The 21663-nt window shown below is 44.0% G+C and overlaps 1 protein-coding gene across 1 annotated transcript in view; it reads right to left on the reverse strand.

Moving 5' to 3' along the window:
* The window catches only part of Papss2 (3'-phosphoadenosine 5'-phosphosulfate synthase 2), a 72476-nt gene extending 51194 nt beyond the window's left edge, over positions 1 to 21282 (reverse strand). Inside the window, exon 1 of the mRNA XM_059258944.1 lies at positions 21142 to 21282. Within this exon, the coding sequence (XP_059114927.1) occupies positions 21142 to 21168 (27 nt within the window). The 5' untranslated portion in view covers positions 21169 to 21282. The remainder of the gene's footprint in view (positions 1 to 21141) is intronic.
* Between the last annotated feature and the right edge of the window lie 381 nt (positions 21283 to 21663).

The following is a 21663-nucleotide window of genomic DNA, read 5'->3' on the forward strand; positions in this document are numbered from 1 at the left end:
TAGGTAAAGTTCTTGGTATGCAAATGTGAAGAGCCAAGTTTATTTCTCAGCACTCCTGTAAAAAAGTCAGGCAGAGTGGCGCATGCCTGTCGGCCCACGGCTGGGGAAGCAGAGGCGGGAGGATCCTCCAGGGCTTGCTGGCCAGCCAATCTGGCCAAGTCAGCATCCTCCAGGTTCGGTGACAGAGCCTGCCTCACTTCTAGCCTCCATGTGCACATGCACACACGTATAGACACACAAACATGGACACACCACACACACTGTCACATGCATGTGGGCGAGAGAGGCCCTTTCGTCCTGTGATGGAAAGCCTGTGAGACTAGCTTATTTCTCTCTTTATTTAGAATCTCTTCTGAATTCTTAGAACCGTCCTCAACTCTGAAATTTTGACTATGGCTGAGATCATACACAACAATTAATTTTCACTCTAACACTTACTCTCACTATTATGACACCTCTCACTGGAAAACCTTCTGTCTCGATGCAGGAATCTTATATGACTCATGCTAGCCTCAGTCTGGCAATATTCCGTCCTCTGCCCCCCAAGTGCTGGGATTACAGGTGTGCACCACCATGCCTGGTTGCCTGGTCATCTAATGTCTGTGTAAGCATGAGTTCAAGAATTTCAAAGCCGCATCTAGATTTCACAGTGTTTGTGAATATACGTTAGGCTTTAGGAAATACACAGGTCAATAAGTAGAATAATAGTCACGTGATGGAAGACGCCACTGCTGTGTCTCCATCTCAGCACTGGTTGAGACCATTCTTGCTTGTGTTGTAGGGTGTTTAGAAGCAGCCTCTTCCCTAGCCCATTTGTGAAGATTATAAGGTCCAAACATCAGCATCTCCCCCACCGTGGGGCAAAATCAGGCCAGCTGAGAACCAGTGATAGGAACGGACAGATCCTGGCCACCCACAAGCAATATGTGTAACACAGTTGCATGAGTGTAACAGGAGGCAAAAGGAGACACCCACAGAAGAGTTGCAAAGTTGAATTCTGTTTAAGAGTTCAAAATGGTCACGCTGATCAGGAGGAAAGCACCAGGGAGCTAGGAAGTGCAGTGGGTGCTGGTCATCCGCGCATGCTCACTTCACAAAAATTTAGTGAGGCCGGGAGGTGGTGGCGCACGCCTTTAATCCCAGCACTCGGGAGGCAGAGCCAGGCGGATCTCTGTGAGTTCGAGGCCAGCCTGGTCTACAAAGTGAGTTCCAGGAAAGGCGCAAAGCTACACAGAGAAACCCTGTCTCGAAAAACCAAAAAAAAAAAAAAAAAAAAAAAAAAAAATTTAGTGAGCAGTATACTTAATGTTCACATATTTTACTCATGTATATTATCTTTAAATAAAAAGTCATAAAATATGGGTCATTGGTGCTACAAAAACAGGGCATTTCAAGGTGACCCAGGAGGGCCTTAACACCTTCCCAACAGGGTGCCAATTCATCCCTTAGTAGACCCACCATGGCTCCCACTGGCCCACCCCAAACTGTGAAACAGAAACCCACTGTATTCCACCGATGAATGAAAGCTTGTTCCTGCCACACACTTCGTTAGCCAGGTGCCAGAGCCAAGGCTGAACCTCCAATCCCAGTTTTCAGTTTGGACTCGCAAAGCACAGGCTTCAAATGGATTTCAGTGCGACACTGAGCTAGACCGGGAACAAACGTGGAGACACACTCCAGTGAGAAAGGACACCATGGTGCCACTTCCCAAACCTGGGAGCCTAACAAAGGCCCCTTGGGGAGTGCCACAGCTGAGTGTTAGTAGTCAGAAGGGATTGTGCTGACTCATTCCCGTTCTTAATCTCAGCAGACCAAAAGCATGCCCTTAAAACAGTGGGCCAGATAGGAAAATGGAATTTGTGACCATAGTGACCTTTGATCCCATCTGGGTTAGAGATGCAAGATCCAAGGCTAGTCATCTAATCAATAACAAATAGATACACACCCCATGCAACTTGGCTGAGAGCCTTAAAGTACCGAGTTACTTTTAGCCTCTAAGCTTTACCTACATTTGCGGATGTCTGTATGTGAATGTACTTACTTACAAATAGGAGATGGACAATGATTCTCACAAGCATATTGTGTCTCTGCACACAGTGTGAGTGGGGCTAACTGCCACTTACTCTGTCTTTTCAGAGTTCAGGTTCAGGCTGAGGCTGGATTTAGGACTGCTCTCCAGAAATGAGTTCACTGTTAATGCAGGCATGAGAATGTTGTGTCCATGCTACCTCTAGGGAGGCTGCAGACAAAGAAAGGACATATGTGTGGGTGGTCATCATGCTTCCCAGGCCACAAGCAAGAAAGTCTAATGTTCCTGACCCAGAGACCTCATGTTTTCTGCTAGCATCCACGAGACTATGACAAGTTAATTGGAAAAGGAGTAAAAAAATCTCAGCTCCCTGCCTTATCTTTGTGAAACTAATTGCTACCTATAGACCGAGGGAAAGGCGGAATCTGTGCCTTCAGTTATATACTCACTGATGACCCCGTCAGTTTCCAATGGATAGTCCCCATCTGATGATCTCAGAAATGGCCCCGGTTACACTAAATGGATCACAAAACCAAACCAAAAGCCATAAATCTGGGAAAGGGACAGGTAGGCAGTTGGGATTGATAGAGGTGGGAGGAAGACAAATGCTGAGGAAGAGCCTACCTTATAATTTATAGACATGTCAAAAATTGTCAAAGAACAAACCTGATTTTCAAATAAAACCCCGAGACAGCTCAACATTCCTGACTGCATATATAATCTTTGTCTTGGTTTCTCCAATTTCCTTATAAAAGTTATTTACATATATAAGTTTCTTTTTTCTTTTCTTTTTCTTTTTCTTTTTTTTGTTTGTTTTTGTTTTTGTTTTTGTTTTGAGACAGGTTTTCTCTGTGTAGCCCTGGCTGTCTTGGAACTCGCTCAGTAGTCCAGGCTGGCTTCGAACTCACAGAGACCAGCCCACCTGCCTCTGCCTCCCATGTGCTGAGATTAAACGTGTGCACCACCACCACTAAGCATAAGTTTTTTTCCTCTACATATTTTTTATTTTCTTTGAAGAGTAAATCTACACATATTACTCTCTTTGATGGAAGTGATAATATAATTGGTTTAATCTATATCTTTCTAGAGATGTTATATGGATTTATAAATGTATTTTCTTTCTTTGTCCAAAATGTTAAATTGACTGTAAGTATCACTTACACCTTAGTAAATAAAATGCTTGGAGAGCCAACAGCATTGGTGTATTATCCCAGTGAATCATTTTCAATAATTTTAAATCAACCCACGCCATGCATATATTATCACAGTGGTACAGTATATAGTACAACCTTCCTATTCATTGAAGTTGACTTGGCTTCCAACATTTTGTCATTATGTGATGTCAAAGATGTCCTTGCACATACATCATCAAACAGCGACAACTGGAGGACAACTTACGTGCAAGATCTTCATTAAAAAATGAGCACTAGAATTTGTGTTGCTAGCTTAAAGACCACATACATAATAATCTAAATTTTGACAGGCTTTGGCCAATCTTTGTGGAGGCTGTACTGATATACTGCTCTGCTTGGGTGTGTCCCATGCTCCCCTCAGACCCTCTCCTGTACAACACACTGGCAAAAGCCTTGACTTTTGCCCATTGAGAAACAAAAAGCAAATCTCTTCCTTTTAGCTTCATTTCTTATAATACACGAGACTCGATACTTTTCATACATTTGGAGCCACTTTTAATTTCTTTTCTAAAGCTCTTATTTTCCTTAATTTTAAAAAATGTATACATCATTATTTATTTACTTTTGAGATGAGGTTTTTGCAGTGTGGCCCAGGCTCACCACAAATGCCCAGTGACCTGTCCCTTTTCAGCCTCCTGAGTGGGTGTGTGGCGCCACACTCTGTTATTTAGATCTTCCCACACTTTAGTTTGCATAGTTTATAAAGCATTGGCTTAAAGGGCTTTTGATATTTTTGGAAAATAACCCATGTCTTCTATGAGCTGCATATTACTTGCCAAGGTGCCTATCTTTTGGTTTGGTTTTGAAATTTTAATATTCCAGACTTTTTCATTGCACCCGTCTGTTTTTAAGCGTGTCAGAACACAGCTTGAAGGAGTCAGTTCTCTCCTCCCAAAATGTGTGTCCCAGGGATAAAACTCAGGTTGTCAGGTTTGGCAGCAAGTGCCCTTACTCTGAGTCATCTCACCGGCTTCTAAAATATTGTCATATTAAAAACGTGTGACGGCGTCTGAGTGTATGTCATCACCGCTCTCAGACTACAGGCACATTTTCTCCTTGCAGTACTGTGTTATTTTAGTGCTTTTTTTTTTCCTCTGGCAAACTTTGTTTTTAAATCAGTTCTAAAAATGCTTATCTTTATTTACAAGGCTAAGCATATCCTTAAAACCAGATCATTTTCTCAGCTCCATGGATGTGTTTTCTAACCTTCATCTTTCAGTTGTTACTGACCTTTGCAAAGCCTTAGAGACTGCATAGCTCAAAATCTGATCCACAAGTACACGCTCAGTACTAACCTCCTGGAGTGGATGTTGTTAACCTATGGAGACAGCACATAACCCTCCGGGGTAACTCTTTTTCTTGTCGTTCCTGAAGATTGAACCTAGGGCTCATGGTAGGTGATGGCCTCTGCCACTCAGCTGTCTCCCCGGCTTTCCAGTAAAAACTCTAAAAGGAACTTTACCATACCAAAAAAAAAAAAAAAAAAGTGAAATTATACTGCTTACAACAAGGAATATGATCCAGACAAGACAGAGCTTCCCTGGGGAGGCAATTTACTTAGTTATTTGTGTTGTTTCTACACAGAGCTGTGAAGAAGCTTGGCAAAGAACTGCTTTTCTTCACACACCAAGCCGTTTCACCTCTCGTTTCTGGTCCCAAGTATCCTGATATTTATTTTCCATCCAGAGAGTTATACAGGAAAACGAAAGAGAAAGCACAAATCTTAAATTTAATGTACACATTTGTTTTTCAAACTAGTGTAACTAATTTCACTTCAGAATAATGTGAGAGGGAAAAGAAAGTAAAAGAAGAGTGTTGCCCACCCTCCAATGCAAATAACCATGCAGAGCAGAAAACCCACCAGTAAGACCTGATACAAGGGGCTGGAGAGATGGCACAGTGGTTGGAAGTGCTTGCTGTTCTTCCTGAGGACCTGAGTTCAATTCCTGGCTCCAACCTTTGGCAGCAGTTCCACAATCTGTAACTCCAGCTCTAAGGAATGACGCCTCTTCTGGCCTCCATTGTCTCTCTTACACACACACACACACACACACACACACACACACACACACACACACGAAAATAAATATTTAAAAAAATTTTGTTCTAAGTTTGAATTATCTAATCTGAGTAAGCCTGAATAGCCACACCACATACCTGCCTTTTGGTTTACTCATACACTGAGAGTCAATAACTTTTATGAGGATTACAGTTATATAAGTTAACATTTTAATTTTTAAACCTCATGGGATAATTTAACAACCATGATCAGTTAAAACAATGCCAGGTATCTACTAGTTTGGATGAAAAGGTACAAAGATTATAAATTAATTTTATTCACTGTATCTAATTTTAGATGATAAGTATTAGACATAAAGTGAGTAATATTTCTGCCCTTGAGGTACTTACATATTTTTTTCCCTTAGGAATGCCAAAATTAAACTAACTCATAGAGGAAAGACAAGCTTGCCTCTGGAAGATTCTTCCAGTGTGGTCACTAACATTCAAGTCTGCTAGATGTGCAAAGAGAATTCTTCCCAATTTATTCCCATCCTAACATTTAAGGGTCAATAGTGAGATCTTGCCCGCTACATTATAAATAGTCACAGCTACTCACTTAAGCCACTTTTAATTGTCACAGAAGAATACAGAAGTTTACAGAGAAAGACTCAAGGACAGCTGATGAGGATAGAGTGCCTTCGGTCATGGTAAGACAGGATGGGAAGGGCCAGCTTGGGAAAGCGCCAACCGGGTGTTTAGTTTGACATCTTTTGTGAGGAATGTGGTGACTGCAGAGGCCTGCCTGCATCAGCTGGCGAATGGCCTGAGAGATTTGGGGAGGGAAGAAAGCCACTGGCTACTGCCTAGCTGGGCCCTGGCCTGTCATGGAGCGTTCCTTTTCTGTGAGGAATCAAGCCAGGCTGGACTAAGGAACTTCCTCATCAGCTTTTAAAGACCATCACTTTGCTCCAACACAGGCCAGTCCTGTCAGATGCCCTGGGAATGGGATCCAGACTTGGTAGGATTGAGGAAGACAGGAAATAACCTCTGCTCCCATCCAGATCTCCAGCACAGTGAGAGACGCATCCAGATAACCAGCACAGTGAATAGTCACAAGAAAGCACGGAACTCATCAGGTAGATGCGCTTTCTAACCTATGTCCACAACACATAACGGTGAGCAGACAATTATATTCTCAGATAAACCTTGGCTTCTTTGTACATGAGTAATAAATATACTTGACTGAATACTGGCACAGAATGGCATGAAAGGCATTAGTGCGCTACCTAATGATCTGCACTACCATTCGTACTTCTTATCAATCCCAAATCTAAGAAATACATTCATGCATGGCATATTTTGAAAATCCAAAACAGAAATACTTTTAATACAAACTATAATTCAGTGTGAAATGATAGGTGTCTACCCGGAAAGTATTGCAGGGATTGTGCCAAAGGGGAGAAAGAGGTAATATGAAACAATTGCTACCAATAGCACCAAAACTATGACTATGAATGAAGGCAATATAAGCCAAGTCCCATAAGGAAATCATGTGAATGAGGCTTTAAAAAGTAAGTAAGGGCCTGGAGAGATGGCTCAGTGGTTAAGAGCACTGACTTCTCTTCCAGAGGACGTGGGTTTGATTTCCATCACTCACATGATGTTTCACAACCATCTGTAACATGAATTCTAGGGGATCCAGGGCCCTCTTCTGGATTCCACAGGCACTGCAGTCATGTGTTGCACAGACTTACTACATGCAGGCAACACTATTTACATAAAATAAAGTATTTTTTAAAAGTAAATAAAACTCTCCCTCATATGACTTACCATGAAGTTTAGCAAGTTGAGCAAGGGGTTTTAAAATGCAGACCCAAGATGCTGGCCTTCCCAGGGGGTTCTGTGAACCCCTGAAACCATGCATAAAGCACATGCATGCCCGCATGTTTGAATGCACATTTACACAAACATTTCTACTTTTTGAATCAGGAATTCCTTTGGGAGTTGGGAGTGGTGGCATGTGTCTGTAATCTAGCATTGGGAGGTGGGGGCTGAGGCAGGTGTGTCTCATTGATTTGAAGCTAGCCTGGGAGATAAAATAAGACCCTGCCAATTAAAATAAAAAAATGAAAAATAAATCTCTGTTAGCCTAGGACCACTTCTTAGAAAAATAAAAGTTTCTAAGTGCATGAAGCACAAAAGATTGCAACAAACAAAAACTGAATTACAATTATCAGAGTACTTTAAGTTCTAGCCCGGTAATAAACATACTTATTTATCAGCATTCAATGATGAGATCTAGCTGTCTATAGAGAGAGCTATAGCAACAGTCTTAACTCTGTAGTGATAAAGAGCTCAGATATGGTGTAGTATCTGCAACAGCATATAGTGATGGGATGTACAAACATCTATGGTTTCTATTGGCAACATGGCTATAAATACTATCAACATTGCTGTAGTTTGTTGTCTCTGCTTACAATGTGTTGAATTTCAATTAAAGGTATAAAACACCCGGTTCCCCTTTTAAATTTGAAACTCTGAACTCTCTGGAGTCTAGTGAGGAACCTCTGACCTATGTCACGAGCCCTCTTGAAAAGCCTCCAGGAGGGTGGGGGACTCAGTCAGGGAGCCATCAGTGCTGAGTGACTCCATGTACTGGTCTCTGACCCTGCACATGGCTACAGAACCCTGGGTAGGTCCAAATAAAACCCAGAAAGCAAAGGATTCTTGGAAATAGGACAGCAATGGAAGGCTCTGCAAAGCCCTTCAACTAGAATTCAAAGGCATTTATTATTCGTTTTGTACACTTTTAGTGTTCTGCATAATTCCTTAAAAATGCACAGCAAAGTCCATAAATCAGAAAAGAGGAAAAGAAAAGAAAATCAAGCCAGGGATATAAAACGAAGTGTCACTAAAGTTCACAAACACAAAAAAGTAAAGTAAGCCACAGTTCTGGGCAGCAGTCTGGCATGCATCTAGAAGTCACAGAATTCAGTAAAACATTAACCTCTTAATTAAGACCGACCCCACCCCCATGGATCTTTATAGAAATAGTGCTTTGTAAAACGGGCTGGCAAGATGGCTCAGTGGTCAAAGGTGACCCTCATCAAGCCTAATGACTTGAGTTCGAGTCCCAGAACAGACACAGTGGAAGGAGTGAACTACTACAAGTTGTCTTCTGACCCCCCACATAGGGCAAAGAACTGCATGCCCCCCATAAACAAATGACAATTAAATAAAATAAATGTACTTAAAAAAAGAACCCCACGGATCTTTACAAAGAGATTATTGAAATTAATGAACCTCAACAATACTAGTAGGAAACAGGAAAAAGTTTCACAAAAAATTTTGAAGTAGCATATATCTTTTTTAAAAACAATACAAAACAATGGCAATCTAGCAAGCTCCTCTGCGTGGCTGGTAAAGCACAGCTCTGCCCTCAGCTCTCTGAAGGCAGGTGCCTCCAGCTGAGCACTAATGGTCTGTAGGCCTCATCATCAGAACTGAACACAGAACCCCCAGCAGCCCACAGCAGGAGGTAGCAAACTTTGCTCGAGGTCTCCGACAGCATATATCCTGAGCTTTGCAGGAATCACAGATTCGATGACCAACTGCTTCGAGAGCAGCTGTGGCCATCATAAAATGAGCACCCTGTGCACCGACGAGGTTTATTTATAGACATGGACATTTTAATTTCTTACTTGTTTCATACACCGTGAATCATGTAGGAAGTCCCTCTTTGATTTTAACTTAAACCTTCTAAAAATACAGCCACAATGCTTAGGTTACCAAAAGAAGCAAGGGTCTGGATTTGATCCGCATAAAAATACGCACCATTAGGTGAATCGATTCACGTGTTCATAACAGTTTGTAACACTGGGTGTTCTAAAGGAAACAAGGCCATTTCATGGTTCACTTCACAATGAACTTAAATACTGGTAAGAAGTGCCCTTCATTAGAAATGCCATTCAGATGTCTATCTCCAGCTTCCCTCTGTCTGAAAGGAAGTGTAGGCTTGAAGTTTCCTCCACTATCTGTCAACTGACCGTTTGCTTCATCTTTTTATTTTAGTGTCCTCGTCTATGACAAGTGATCTCGCGGTGAACCCTTTATAGAGAGCTGCTGGGGTAACTAATGCACTGCATGAATAAAGCCTTGACAAGCATGGTGAAATAAAGAATCAGATACCCAGAGGAACCCCACTCCAATACAAGGTGACAGTTACCCTCGTGGAAACACAATACACATCTAATTGGGGCTCCTGAAATGTGTGACTCCCTCTGCACAGAGGACTCCATGGGGGTCACAGTGGCCCCCAGCACTCACCCTGCTGCTCTTCTGCTGCAGGCTGTGCTGTGTTACCTCTGTGTATTTTCTTAAGTTTTTTTTTTTTTTTTCACTTGGTTCTATTATTCAGGCTGTGTACACGTCACGGGCTCCTGGAACTACACAAGATTCAAACTCTTTGCTGAGCCAGGGAAATGCCAATGTAACCCCTAGCACATCCCAGAGCAGGCCTAGAGCTTGTTGGCCTTTGGGACCTTGTAACTCATGAATGCTCGACTGTGAAGTACTTACATAATGAACAAGGCAAGGTCTAGAGTTACATGTAAGTTGCAGCAGTTATTTCTAAGTACACTTACTCTTGAGTACATGCATTCACTCCTAGAACAATAAAGCCTTGTACTATTAAGGTGAAAGTTGGGTTTGAGTCCAAGGACTACTGTTTCTAAACCTAGCCACAGGGCTCTATCCAAGCTAACATTTATTGCCTATTAATGACATTTGCTAGAACCCACATCTTCTAAAGTTTATACAGCTTTCCAAACAGTCCCTCAGGAAAAGAATTTTCAATGTGACCCCATCTTTTAAATTACTTCACTTCATTAATGTGCATCCACAAAGACAAAATTAAAACATGTGTTTAAATAACCAAATAGTCTCCATTCTCACAATTATAATATCTTTTACATTTATCTTATTAACTGGGAGGACTGGGCTTGTTGAAAACAGGGCAAACGAATCGAAGAAGGCCAAGTACTCCACAGATTACGGTGAGGAAGAGCTGGGGCACTTTATGGAAAGGCCCTGTTACTTTTCTTCTCCCACTTAGTGAACCCCATCAGATTTACAGTGTGCCGTTCTGAATCCCCAGGGAGTTTACATTATCAATAAGAATTAATAACACAAGGGATGCTCACAGCACTTTGTTTCAACACTGAGAAAAAAATATGAATGAATAGAGGTGTGTATGGGGACCCACGTTTCCTCATTCATTTAATGTGGCTAGATGATGCATCCTTCTGGTAGACTTTCATGTTCCATTGTGAAGTCACGGGCAGTGAAAGTCCATGTTTACACAGTGACCACTATCCCTTTTGTTTAAACAGTACAATTCTTCTCCTGTAAAAACTCCAGTTTTACTCCCCGTGATATATCCAGCCACTTCTCTCCTCCACAACATACATGGACTCCAGGCTCTGACACAGTGGGCTGTGAACCCACTGTGGGTTCCCAAGGGGTGGGAACCCAGACCTTCTTAGCACCCAGCCCTGTGATACCGATTCAGCGCTGACAGAACACTTAACTTCCCTATACTATGCTAGAAGCAAGCGATTCCCCCAAATTTCTCTTGCAAACATTACATCAGATGCCTTTTACAACCCCATGACTTCAAGCAACACTTCACTGTTTCCCAGTGAAACGGAAGTAGATCTGGTGGCCCGAACTCTCAAGCTTTGCATTCCAGTGTGTCAAATTTTTATTGTAAAAAATCCATTGATGGTCTAGTTTCTAGTTTCCTTTTATCATCTATAAATTACACTTGGCTCACATATTGCCAGCTTTCATGGAAACAAACCATTCTGTCCATATTCACTGAATACTAGCAAAGTAGTAAGGCTAAGCCATAAAAGTTACTGCCCGTGAAGGAAAATGTATTCACTCTGTCACCCTGAGACAGGAGATGTGTCTGATTGTGGGAACAGAATATATCCACTCATTTATGCCATTTACTCTTCTTTTTTTAAATGCTGAGGAATGCCTCTAATTTGAATTCATTATTATTGTCTTGAGATATTAGTGCTAGCGGGCTGCCAAATAATTGTTCAAATGAAGTGGTAACATATCATGAGTTATCTGAGCCAACTGGGCTTGCTACTTGGCATTAAGCCTCACTCCCTCTGTGACATCAACAACTTAATTAGGGAGAAGCCAGCAAGCTTTTAGCTGTTTCTGTGAGTGACTCTTAAAGTCTCACTTCAGCTGAGTAAGGTCCCTCCAGACTGTTGGTCATACACTCGCTGGTGACTTGGTAAGGACTGAACGAGCTAATGTGTAGGATACCCCAGTATTCACGCCAGGTAAATAAGTACTCAGTAAACACTGGTTAAAAAAAAAATAGGCCGGGCGGTGGTGGCGCACGCCTTTAATCCCAGCACTTGGGAGGCAGAGGCAGGCGGATCTCTGTGAGTTCGAGGCCTGCCTGGGCTACCAAGTGAGATCCAGGAAAGGCGCAAAGCTACACAGAGAAACCCTGTCTCAAAAAAAAAAAAAAAAAAAAAAAAATAGATCACAGCAGAGGAGAATTTTTGTATTGTAATAAAACATGTTCTAAACAGTGAAACTCCAGATAAACATGCAGATTCCACGGTTAGGACTTTACCAGCCAGGTTTTATTTGCATGGCTCATTTAAATCCAGGGATGAATACGAATGTTTTTCTTATTTTCAGTAACCACTCAAAACACTGTGGTAATAGGGACCCAATGGACTGAGAGCTGTAATTACTGATACAAATGAGGGGGAAAATACTCCTCGGGGATTCAGTGAGTTAAGCAGATGTGCTCAGGGGCCTTGTGACCACGGCCATCAACTTCCTGATGCTTCATGGACTTGGGAAACAACAGCCGTGGATGGATGAACAGATAAAACTCCTCTGAGGTTTGAGCACGTAACTGAACCCAGTTCAGCTTTTGCCTAGTATGATTTTATCTGTATCGCCCATGAGGCAATTCTCTCTCCCTCCATCCATCCCCCTCCTTCCGTCTCTGAGAGGGTCCCAAGTATCCCAGGCTGGCCTCATGCTGAGGCTGACCTTGAGCTTTCAGTCCTCCTGCCTCCACTCCTGAGAGCTGTGATTGCAAGCTTTTTAGCACCAAGCCCCGTTTTGCAGCACTGACCAGGGCCTAAAGGAGGGTTTCCAAATGCTTAGCAAGCACTCTAGCGACTGAATTTCACCGCCAGCCCCAAGAGCATTTGTTTTTAGATTAAACACACACACACACACACACACACACACACACACACACACACACACAAACGCAACTCAATGGCTTGGGAGGGTTCAAGGAAGAGTGAAAACACTTTTCTAAAGACAAACTGGCTGGAATATTTTGGAATTGCCAAACTACATCTTTCAAAAACTGCTCTTAAGTCTGTGTTTCTATCTCCAGAAGATTAGAATGAAGTGCTAAGCTTGAGTTGGGACTGTGGTGTGACTCACTGACTGATAAACCAATTAGGAGGTAATCGTTATTTATAAAAAAAAATTTCTTGGGGAATAGAAGTCAAGTTGCAGGGAAAGGGTTGGGCCATTTTCAAAGGACATACGATAGAAAGAAAAGTGCTAGGTATATACTGTGGAGTCAGGATGGCAGTCTAACAGGGGTGTCACCAAGATGGCTCCAGGACCCAACAAAGCTTTCCATTGCTGTTTATTAGCTGTAGTACAAGGCATTAGAGGGGTGGGTTCTTGATTTTCTGCAATTACTATTTCTTAAACACACACACACACACACACACACACACACACACACACACACTTAGAGTAGAAATAGCTTAAGTTTTTTTTTTTAGAAGCACAGTCTGAGCAGATTAGTGAGCTTCTGTCTCAAAAGATGAGAAAAGAGAGTTGGTGATAAAGCTCAGTAGCGGAATTTTTGTTTCCTTACCCTGCACAAGGCAGTGGAATCAACCCTCAATGTCACACATGTTAAAGTTAACTTAGTAGAAGAAAGGGTTAAATATATAAAGAAAGTCAGTTGGAAATTTTATTGCTTTTGGTTCAAGGCCACTGCAAGACTCATGAGGCAGAAGGCTTATAGGACATAAAGATTGTGGGTGGGTAGGGTTCAGGCACCTCATTTAGAAAAAAAGGAAATGCTGTGTTTAAAGTAGACTTAAGCCGTTTGAATGGACTAAAGTCTATAAAGAAGGATTGTAGAGCCTCAGTAGCCAGACTCAACTGTGGCAAGTGGAGTGCTTGGCTTAGTCATTCAATACATATTTGCTTAGTCAGCAGACAAGTACATAAATGAGGACCTTGACAGGAACTTAAAAGGACAGGATATAGACCTTGGGAGAAGAGGGGGATCCATATACAGAGGACTCTTCAGCAGGGAACTTAAAAGGCTATTCAGGTTTTCAAAAGCTAGATACCATATGAAAATAAAGAAAAATAACTATTTTTCTCTCTTTTTAAAAAATATTATTTTGATGTGTGTGTGTGTGTGTGTGTGTGTGTGTGTGTGTGTGTGTGTGTGTATATGTGACATGAGCATAGTTGTCCATGGAGCAGAAGGCATTGGGTGCCATGGAGCTGAAGTTACAGGCTGTTGTGAGGCACCTGACGTAGGTGCTGGGAACTGAAACTGGGTCTTCTGGAAGAGCAGCAAGTATTTCTAACAGCTGAGCCACTACATCTCCAGCCCCGTCACTAACATCTTAAGTTGTTAGTTGGAAACTGTGAAGGCATAAATTGTCCATACATTAACACTGATTGATAAACAAGACAGGTGGGGCATAGTTTAAAAAGAATATATTAGATACAGATTAAAGAAAAGTATTTGTAGTGTTATTATGCTGTATATAGTTGCTTGGTTGATAAAAAGTTGTTTTGTTTTTTTTTTGACAGAGTCTTACTGTGTAGCCCTGGCTGGGTTGGAACTAACTATGTCGATCATGCTGGCCTTAAACTCACAGCAATCTACCTGCCTCTGCCTCCACCTCCATAGTGCTGGGATTAAAAGTGTGCACCAACATGGCTGGCAAAATCAAAATATTAATAATGAAATATGTAAATCAGATATTAACTAGTTAGTTAAAGCTAGTGTTAATCCCGCATAAAAATTAACATTATGAATGAAGCAGCATTTTATAGAAGACAATTAGATAACTGTTTTAGGAGTGTTTTATAGCAGACCACAGGCTATATATTTTTATTACCAACATTAATATTTGTACTAGACAGATTGAGTTTGTTATGTTTAGACTATGGTTGCACTTTCACGATGCTGATTATTGGAAACCAACTTCAGCAGTAAACTTAAAAACACAGGAAGAGTTGCCCCAGCCACCAGGACACACTACATACTCCAGGCTACATATCCTGCACTTTTGCAGGGAAAGAGAAGAAACTTTTGTATTGGGTACCTATTTATCCCAAATTGGGGAAAATAGTGATTATGAAGCAAGATTATGAAGGAAGAGCAAATGTAGTGGGTAGCCATTCCAGCTTTGACCTGGAAGTTCCAAGCCCCATTGAGGCTTCGGTAACTGTCCCGCCTACAGGGCAGGGCCAAGGGAGGACCCTGAAGACCCGAGATCCGGAAGTGCTGTCTCTCTTGGTTCCTGGACCCTGGACGCTGAGGTAGACCAAGGAGAGTTCTCCAGAGAACACCGCTGGACTGTGCCACACCTTTCCCAGACCCTGAAACCTATCCCTTCACTTGTAAAGTGAAATAAACCTCCCTTTTAACTACGTGGAGTGGCCCTAATAATTTCACCAATAAGCAAATTTGTAACAAGACCCAGGCTTATGACAAACCAGGCAGCCTTCTGGGAAGGTTTTGTTTAATCATTATTAGGAGAGAGGCAAGGGGCGCTTGAGGACCAGGTGCCTCAGGGAGGGAGCAGAGCTGGGCTCCTCTGCCAGGCTAAGCAGAGAGGGAGACCATGGAGCTTCACGGATGCTGAAGGGTTAGGGCATTGCTGTGTTTCTGATCTCACAGGGAAGAGCCCTAGATGAACCTCAGCAGTCCCTAGTGCTCCTCAAAGTCCCAGCATGGCCCCAACGGAGCAGAAACTGTCACCTGCACTCCTGAGCACAGTGTGGAAATGTCAAGGAACTTAGCCAGCTCCACCTGTTTTTCCCGAGTCCCGGGGCTGCACCAGAACCGGACAACGGTGTTACAGGCTTGAAGAGGAGAGGTGTTGAAGCTGAAGGGGCCTTTCTCAGATGAGAAACAGATCAACACAGAGGGTATGTCAGGGCATCCTCATCTCTAAGGATAAAGACCACCAAGACTAGATGGGCAGCCCCTACCTCCAGGAGGAAAGAGAATTCAGTTTCCTATTTCTGACTATGTAGCTGACTCAAGTTCTCTTGGTCATGGAGCACTCCCTTTTAAGAATGACACAGAGGTGCTGGAAAGATGACTCATTGGTTAAGAGTACTTGCTGCTCTTGCAGAGGACCAGAGGTTGGTTCCCAATACTCACATCATGAAGCTCACCACTGCCTGTAACTCCAGTTCCAGGGACCTTGACATTCTTTTCTGGACTGCACATCCATGTGGCATATGCTCACACAGGGGCACTCATATACAAAGAAATAAAAATAAAATCAATCTTTTGTTTGTTCACAGGTATGGTCAGATTCATGCAGGACATGACGTGTTAGTGATCATAGGAGCTGAGAAGAGGCAGGGGCTTGGGTCTCCAGCAGGGATGAGTTAGCTGTCAGGTTTCAAACCTGGGACAGATGGCTGAGGTGCCTATTCAACATGTCAAAGGAGATGCTGACTTGCCAGGTTCTTCCTGCATCCCTCAGTCCCTACCTGTAACCGGGCCCTCCTGGCTGCCACTCACCTCCCCAACTCTCCAGCCGAGGGGCTGCTCTTCCCTATGTAACCCAACCATTTTGGTTACCCACTCTTTTTGTACCCTTGGGCCTCCTGGCTGCCCTGGTTTGCCTCTCTCTCCCCTCTCACCCCTCCTCATATGGCCCAGTTCAGTCTGGTCATGTTCACTCTGGACTCTCCCAAATGTCCCTGCCTCTGACTACACTCTCCCATATATCTACAATTCTCCTCCATCATGCCTAGGAGCAACCATGTTCCTTTCATGTTTCCTTTCCTTTGTAATGTTTTCATTCATTAGCCTTCTACAGATAATAACTAAAAGCGCTTATTATAGTGTAAAACACTCTAATTAAAAAACAGCATATAGCTATGGATGGAAAGAAACGGGCTGAAATTTGGAACAAAATGGAAACCCAAAGAGCAAGTGTGTGGGCACTTTTTTCCTTATGGGGCATATTTGCTGACAGGAACATATTTGCACTGATTGCAGCAGCCTCATTAGTAGAAATAGAACAGAAATCAAAGTGGAGAACACACGCACGCGACCCTTTTCCGATTGTGCAGGGCCCTGAAAATAAGGGCCACCTTATAGCCTTCTGAGGACCGTGGTCCTGGTGTATGAAGGGCGGGTGAGGGTGGGTGGAACTTCCTGAAAAGGCTGCATCCACACGGTACGTTTTAGGGACAAACTCAAATTCATACCACTTGGGTGGTACTTAAAACAGAGTGAGGTTATGTCCTAAGGATCGCAAACCTGGAGTGAAGCCAGGATAAAAATCAAGGCCTTCCTGGAAAAGGCCACTCAGCCTCAAAGTATCCCGGTAAATAATTCTTAGGGGACAATAATGACAAATCCCTAGTCAGAAATAAGCAAACACACAAGAACTAAGAGGGTCAAGTATGGCATCTGCTAAAAACGCACATTTTAAGTTGAGGCCCTGATGAACTCTGTAGCTGTGAGTCCAGTCATTCATTCTGCACGTCTTGAGCACTTGCTCTGGGCCAGGCAGTATTGCAGGTGCTGAGCACACATGTTCTTTCTGCTGTCACCTGAACAAGTGGCCCCAGCACTCAGTGTCTGCTGCCCTGCCATCCTATTGAAGCTTATTTACCTTTCCTTTCTGGGGTCTCTAAAGGGTTCCGATCACAGTCTAAGGAGTGCCCTCACTGTTTAATAGCAGATTTTGAAATACGCAGCAGTCTCTCAGGACTGAAGTTGACATCACTGATTCCTTTCTCCGAATCTCATTCCCTGAAGGTTCCATGGTTGAGCTAAGCCTAATTATTCCTGAAGAAAACCACGCATATTAGCAGGAAGGTGATAAAAGACAAAGATAGCCATCTCAGAGACATAAACCTCAAGGGTAAATATCTCTAACTTTGTGGAGGCCCAAACAGGTGACCTATTATGGGGAAGCATAGCATGAACTGGAAAACATTGATTTTTAAGGTACATCTGGAAATAGTCAAAGGCATAGGAAGGGTGGAGGAAAGTTAGACCAATATTTAGTTATACGTGGACTGCTTGTCTTCACCAATGTGCTTGCAAAAGTATCAGTAGTACAAATTTGGATTACTGAGGTGTGTTTGTCTACCCAGTTTTTCACGGGGAGTATTCAAACTGTCGCCTCCGTAATTCTGCATTTGTTTTCTCTTATTAAACATTCTAGCAGTTGTCATTTACTCAGCCTCCTGTAATCCATGCTTTCTTAGTTATGCCAAACGACAACAGTACAGTGTAACAATAATAAAGATAGGAGTCAGTCACGAAGGTGGCACAGGCCTATAATCCCAGCATTCAGGAAGTGGAGCCCACAGGATTGTGAGTTTGAGACCAGCCTGGGCTACACAATAAGACAGAGTCTCAAATGGTAAGAATAATTAAGTCGCTCTTATCCCATTTTACACATGAGAAGACAATAGTCGAGAAGGTCACTTCCCCAAGCAGGTGCAGAGGAGCGTTGAGTATTAGTTTTACCGGTTCAACAGACCTGAAGTTAAACCATGCTCTGCCCACATTTCTCCTCTCCTGAGGATGAGGCTCAGTAACTTTCCAAGGTGAAGGGTGCTGTGGGGATCAGAGGAAGCCTAGTGCATTGGAGCACACAGCTCTAGCAAGGACCAGCCATTCCCTCCACCCAGAGATGCTTCTTCTACACATTCATGTCTTGACTTAGGCAATGTCTTCAACTGGTTTTAAAAGTAGCTACTTCCAAGAAAATAAAGCACCACTTTTAGAATAATGAAAATGTGATCATTGCTAGAGCCACCGAGAGCCCACAGGGTTTTAGTGTCCCTTCCAAGCATTCCCAAAACCAACTTGTTTTACCCTTTAGAAAACATTGTAATAGCGCAGTCGTAATTTTTAGTTGGCTGTGTCCAGAACATCGTAACGTAATCTCTGGGTCTTGAAAAATGCCAACTCAGGGAATAGTGCAAGAAGAGAGACCCAGGTTTGCTTTCCCTTCTTTGCTGGCCTCTCAGACAGCCTGCCTTTCCTTCCTCAGGTATCTGTGTACATAGGGGATAGGGCTGGAGGTTAGCCATGACTAGAGTTAGGTCAAGGGTGGAAGAGAGATGTGACTGACCGCGCTTCTTGGTTCTCCAGGGTAAAGATGGCTAACACAGAAGGGGTGTACCACTTTCCTTTATTAAAAGAACATTGATTTCTTTTCTAGAACTTATGAATCATCTTCATGCAATCTTTCATTTAGTCTTTACCATTTACTGATCTTAGAATGGTGTAATGTAAAAGTCAGCAAGTAAGTAGAAACCTAAGGAAAAGAAATTTTGCTGTTGACAAAAAATGTGCTAATGCAATATTCAGGTTATGTTGTTACAACCTTACTAGTCATCAGCCCATGCCTTCCACCCAGGTTTCCACACTCACCACCATCAGGCACACAGAAGGGGCCCCACAAGCACCTGAAGTTATTGGGGTGGCTGCTATATGAACCGACTGTCCTCTACTGACCAGGCAGAAGGCAACATAAAGGTCTCTTCAAGTTCAAGAAGGAAAGCCCTTACCTAGGCTGCCTTCTGGGACTTATGAGTTCAGAGGTCACGTGTGTGGAAAAGTTTATTTTGTTCTGTAAGGTGTCAAAACCCATTTTGAGTTAATACTGACAGTTTGAGTGATTTTACATGCACTCACAGCCAGCCTGTTAAAGGACTAACAATAAGTCCCCGGCCCTTTGGGAACTTGGGATGGTTGTTGGAAAATAATTGTTAGGCTAAGGAAAAGTTGGGAAGTTCTGCTCTTAGGGTATTAAGTGATCACTGCCCCAGAATGAAGAAGGAAGAAGAAAGAAGAGGAGGAGGAGGAGGAGGAGGAGGAGGAGGAGGAGGAGGAGGAGAAGAAGAAGAAGAAGAAGAAGAAGAAGAAGAAGAAGAAGAAGAAGAAGAAGAAGAAGAAACACAACAGCAGAAAATAAACTAAAAGTTTCAAATTTTGTAAACACAAAAACCAAACTCTGGTTCTCAGATTCCTCACTGGTAACTGGAGCCTCTGGGATGGACCTTTAAGGCCCTGCCCTCTGCCCTGTACTTCACAGACTCCCTCTAACTGGAGGCATGAAAAGGAGAGTTCACTTTCTGACTGATGCTTGACAAAGTTCCTCCTAGGAAATGGAAGTTCTTGATGCAAGTGAGGAGGTGAGACTAAAATGCTACCAACATTAAAAAAATGGTGGCTACAGTAGAAAACACCACCTAACACCTAACAGACCTTGATCAAATGATATAGGAGTACAAGTGATAGTCATAAAACTTATTACATATGTTACTGAGGGTCCCTCTTCTTTGAAATTACCCATCAGAGGCAGCTGGACTAAAAGTGTTGTCCCATCACATAGTGACACTACCTTCCTCCTGGACACTTCTGCTGATCAAGAGCGCCCCCCCCCCCCCCCGCAGGACACAGGGTATCCATATTTTCCGATTGTCACACCTCCAGTTCCAGAACGACTCCTCCACTCTTTCCTTGTGGCTTTTCCAGCCCTCAGCAACACTGTATTCCTCAAAGTACACTAATAAGTAGCATATGATAACAAACATTTATTGAGCACCTACTATGTGCCAAGAATATGTTTAATTATTTGAGAGGTCTTCCCATTTACTCACCGCCACAATCATTTGAGACACTCAATGGTGGTGGTTTGGGGCCAGTGTTCAGCAGCTGGTTAGCTGGGTGGGATTTTATTTAAGGCTTGTAGACCACATCTGAGGTGACCCAAATACTGTCTGTGAGCTTCCTTCTAACGCAGAGCCTATGATTACTACTGTTTTCCCTCCACTTTTATTGGGATATAATGTCATTTTTAAGAATGCAAATTTTATAAGAGCCAGAGTTGTTGTGGGGAAAGAAACTTAAATATACCTTCATCTTTCCCATTGAAAGGGGGACTGCCCAGACTCGCTGTGGAGAAAACGGCAGCCTCTGGAAACCCTCCCCTTAGCTTACTTATCAAACGGAGCTCCCCCACCCCCACCGCGTGCCAATAGGGAGAGAATCACGCTGGAGGGTTAAAGCCTGCCGGTATGAAATCCTCCAATTAGCCCAGATAATTGCAGTTCTGTGAAACTCTGTCATTAAAGTCCACTCCAAGAAGGGTCCCAAGGTTCGAAGCACCTCGGTGGCTGTCGCTGACGCTGACGTGTGGCCAGCGATCAGACCCGGCAGACGCTCAGCCCACCACCCACTGCGCTCGCGGAGGTCCTGTGGGAGACCGGGAGGGTGGACGGAGCCTGCAGGAAGAGGGACTTTCCTATCGGGTCCTGTTTTCTGGTTGGGACCCACTTCGAAAGCTCAGGAGGGCTCTGGCCGGCAGGACCCCCAGGGATTGGAGATCTCCCAAGAGGTACCGGGCAGCGAGGGGCTCCCCGAGCGTGGCCCGGGGAGGGGAACGCGGACTTAGCCCCATGTCCCTGCGTGTCACCGGGCACCCGTGTCTTCCCTCCCGGCACCGAGTCCCGCGCCAGAGCCTCCCGGGGAGGGCGGGACCCACTGCGGGTCGGCCGGGCCGGAGGGGACGGCCAGGCAGGCGGCTGGCAGCCTACCGTCTTCTGCTTCTTGACCCCCGACATGCTGCGGCTGTTGGCGGAGCCCGGGTCCAGGGCGCAGGGACGCGGATGGCGGCGGTGGCTGCCGGGCTCCAGGGAAGGAGGTATAAAAAGGCTCCTCAGACACGTCGCACTTCCCTTGACCGGCCCCCTTCTCCTACTCCTCCTCCCGCCGCGCTCCTCTCCGCCCCGTCGGCTCCGCCAGCAGCGCCCAGCCCCGGGGACCCGGCAGCCGCCAGGGCGGGTTCCTCGTTGGCGTCCCGCCAGCTCAGGTCTAGGACAAGCTCTCGACCCCGGGAGGGAGCATCCTTCACAGCTCACCCCATCTCGCATCCCACAAGAATCTCCGGGACCCTAGAGTGTACTGAGTTTAAGGGCAAGCACATTTGAGGCCACCAGGCTTGATGATGTGGACCTCAGAGCACCGAGAGCCTACGCTGTATTTAAACCTATGGATGCTTACTCTGCACTCCCATGAACCCTGCCTCATTCCTCGTGTGCTAGCATCGTGGCCTGGCC

The sequence above is a fragment of the Peromyscus eremicus genome, chromosome 1, assembly GCF_949786415.1.
Source record: "Peromyscus eremicus chromosome 1, PerEre_H2_v1, whole genome shotgun sequence".
In the NCBI taxonomy this organism is placed as follows: domain Eukaryota; kingdom Metazoa; phylum Chordata; class Mammalia; order Rodentia; family Cricetidae; genus Peromyscus; species Peromyscus eremicus.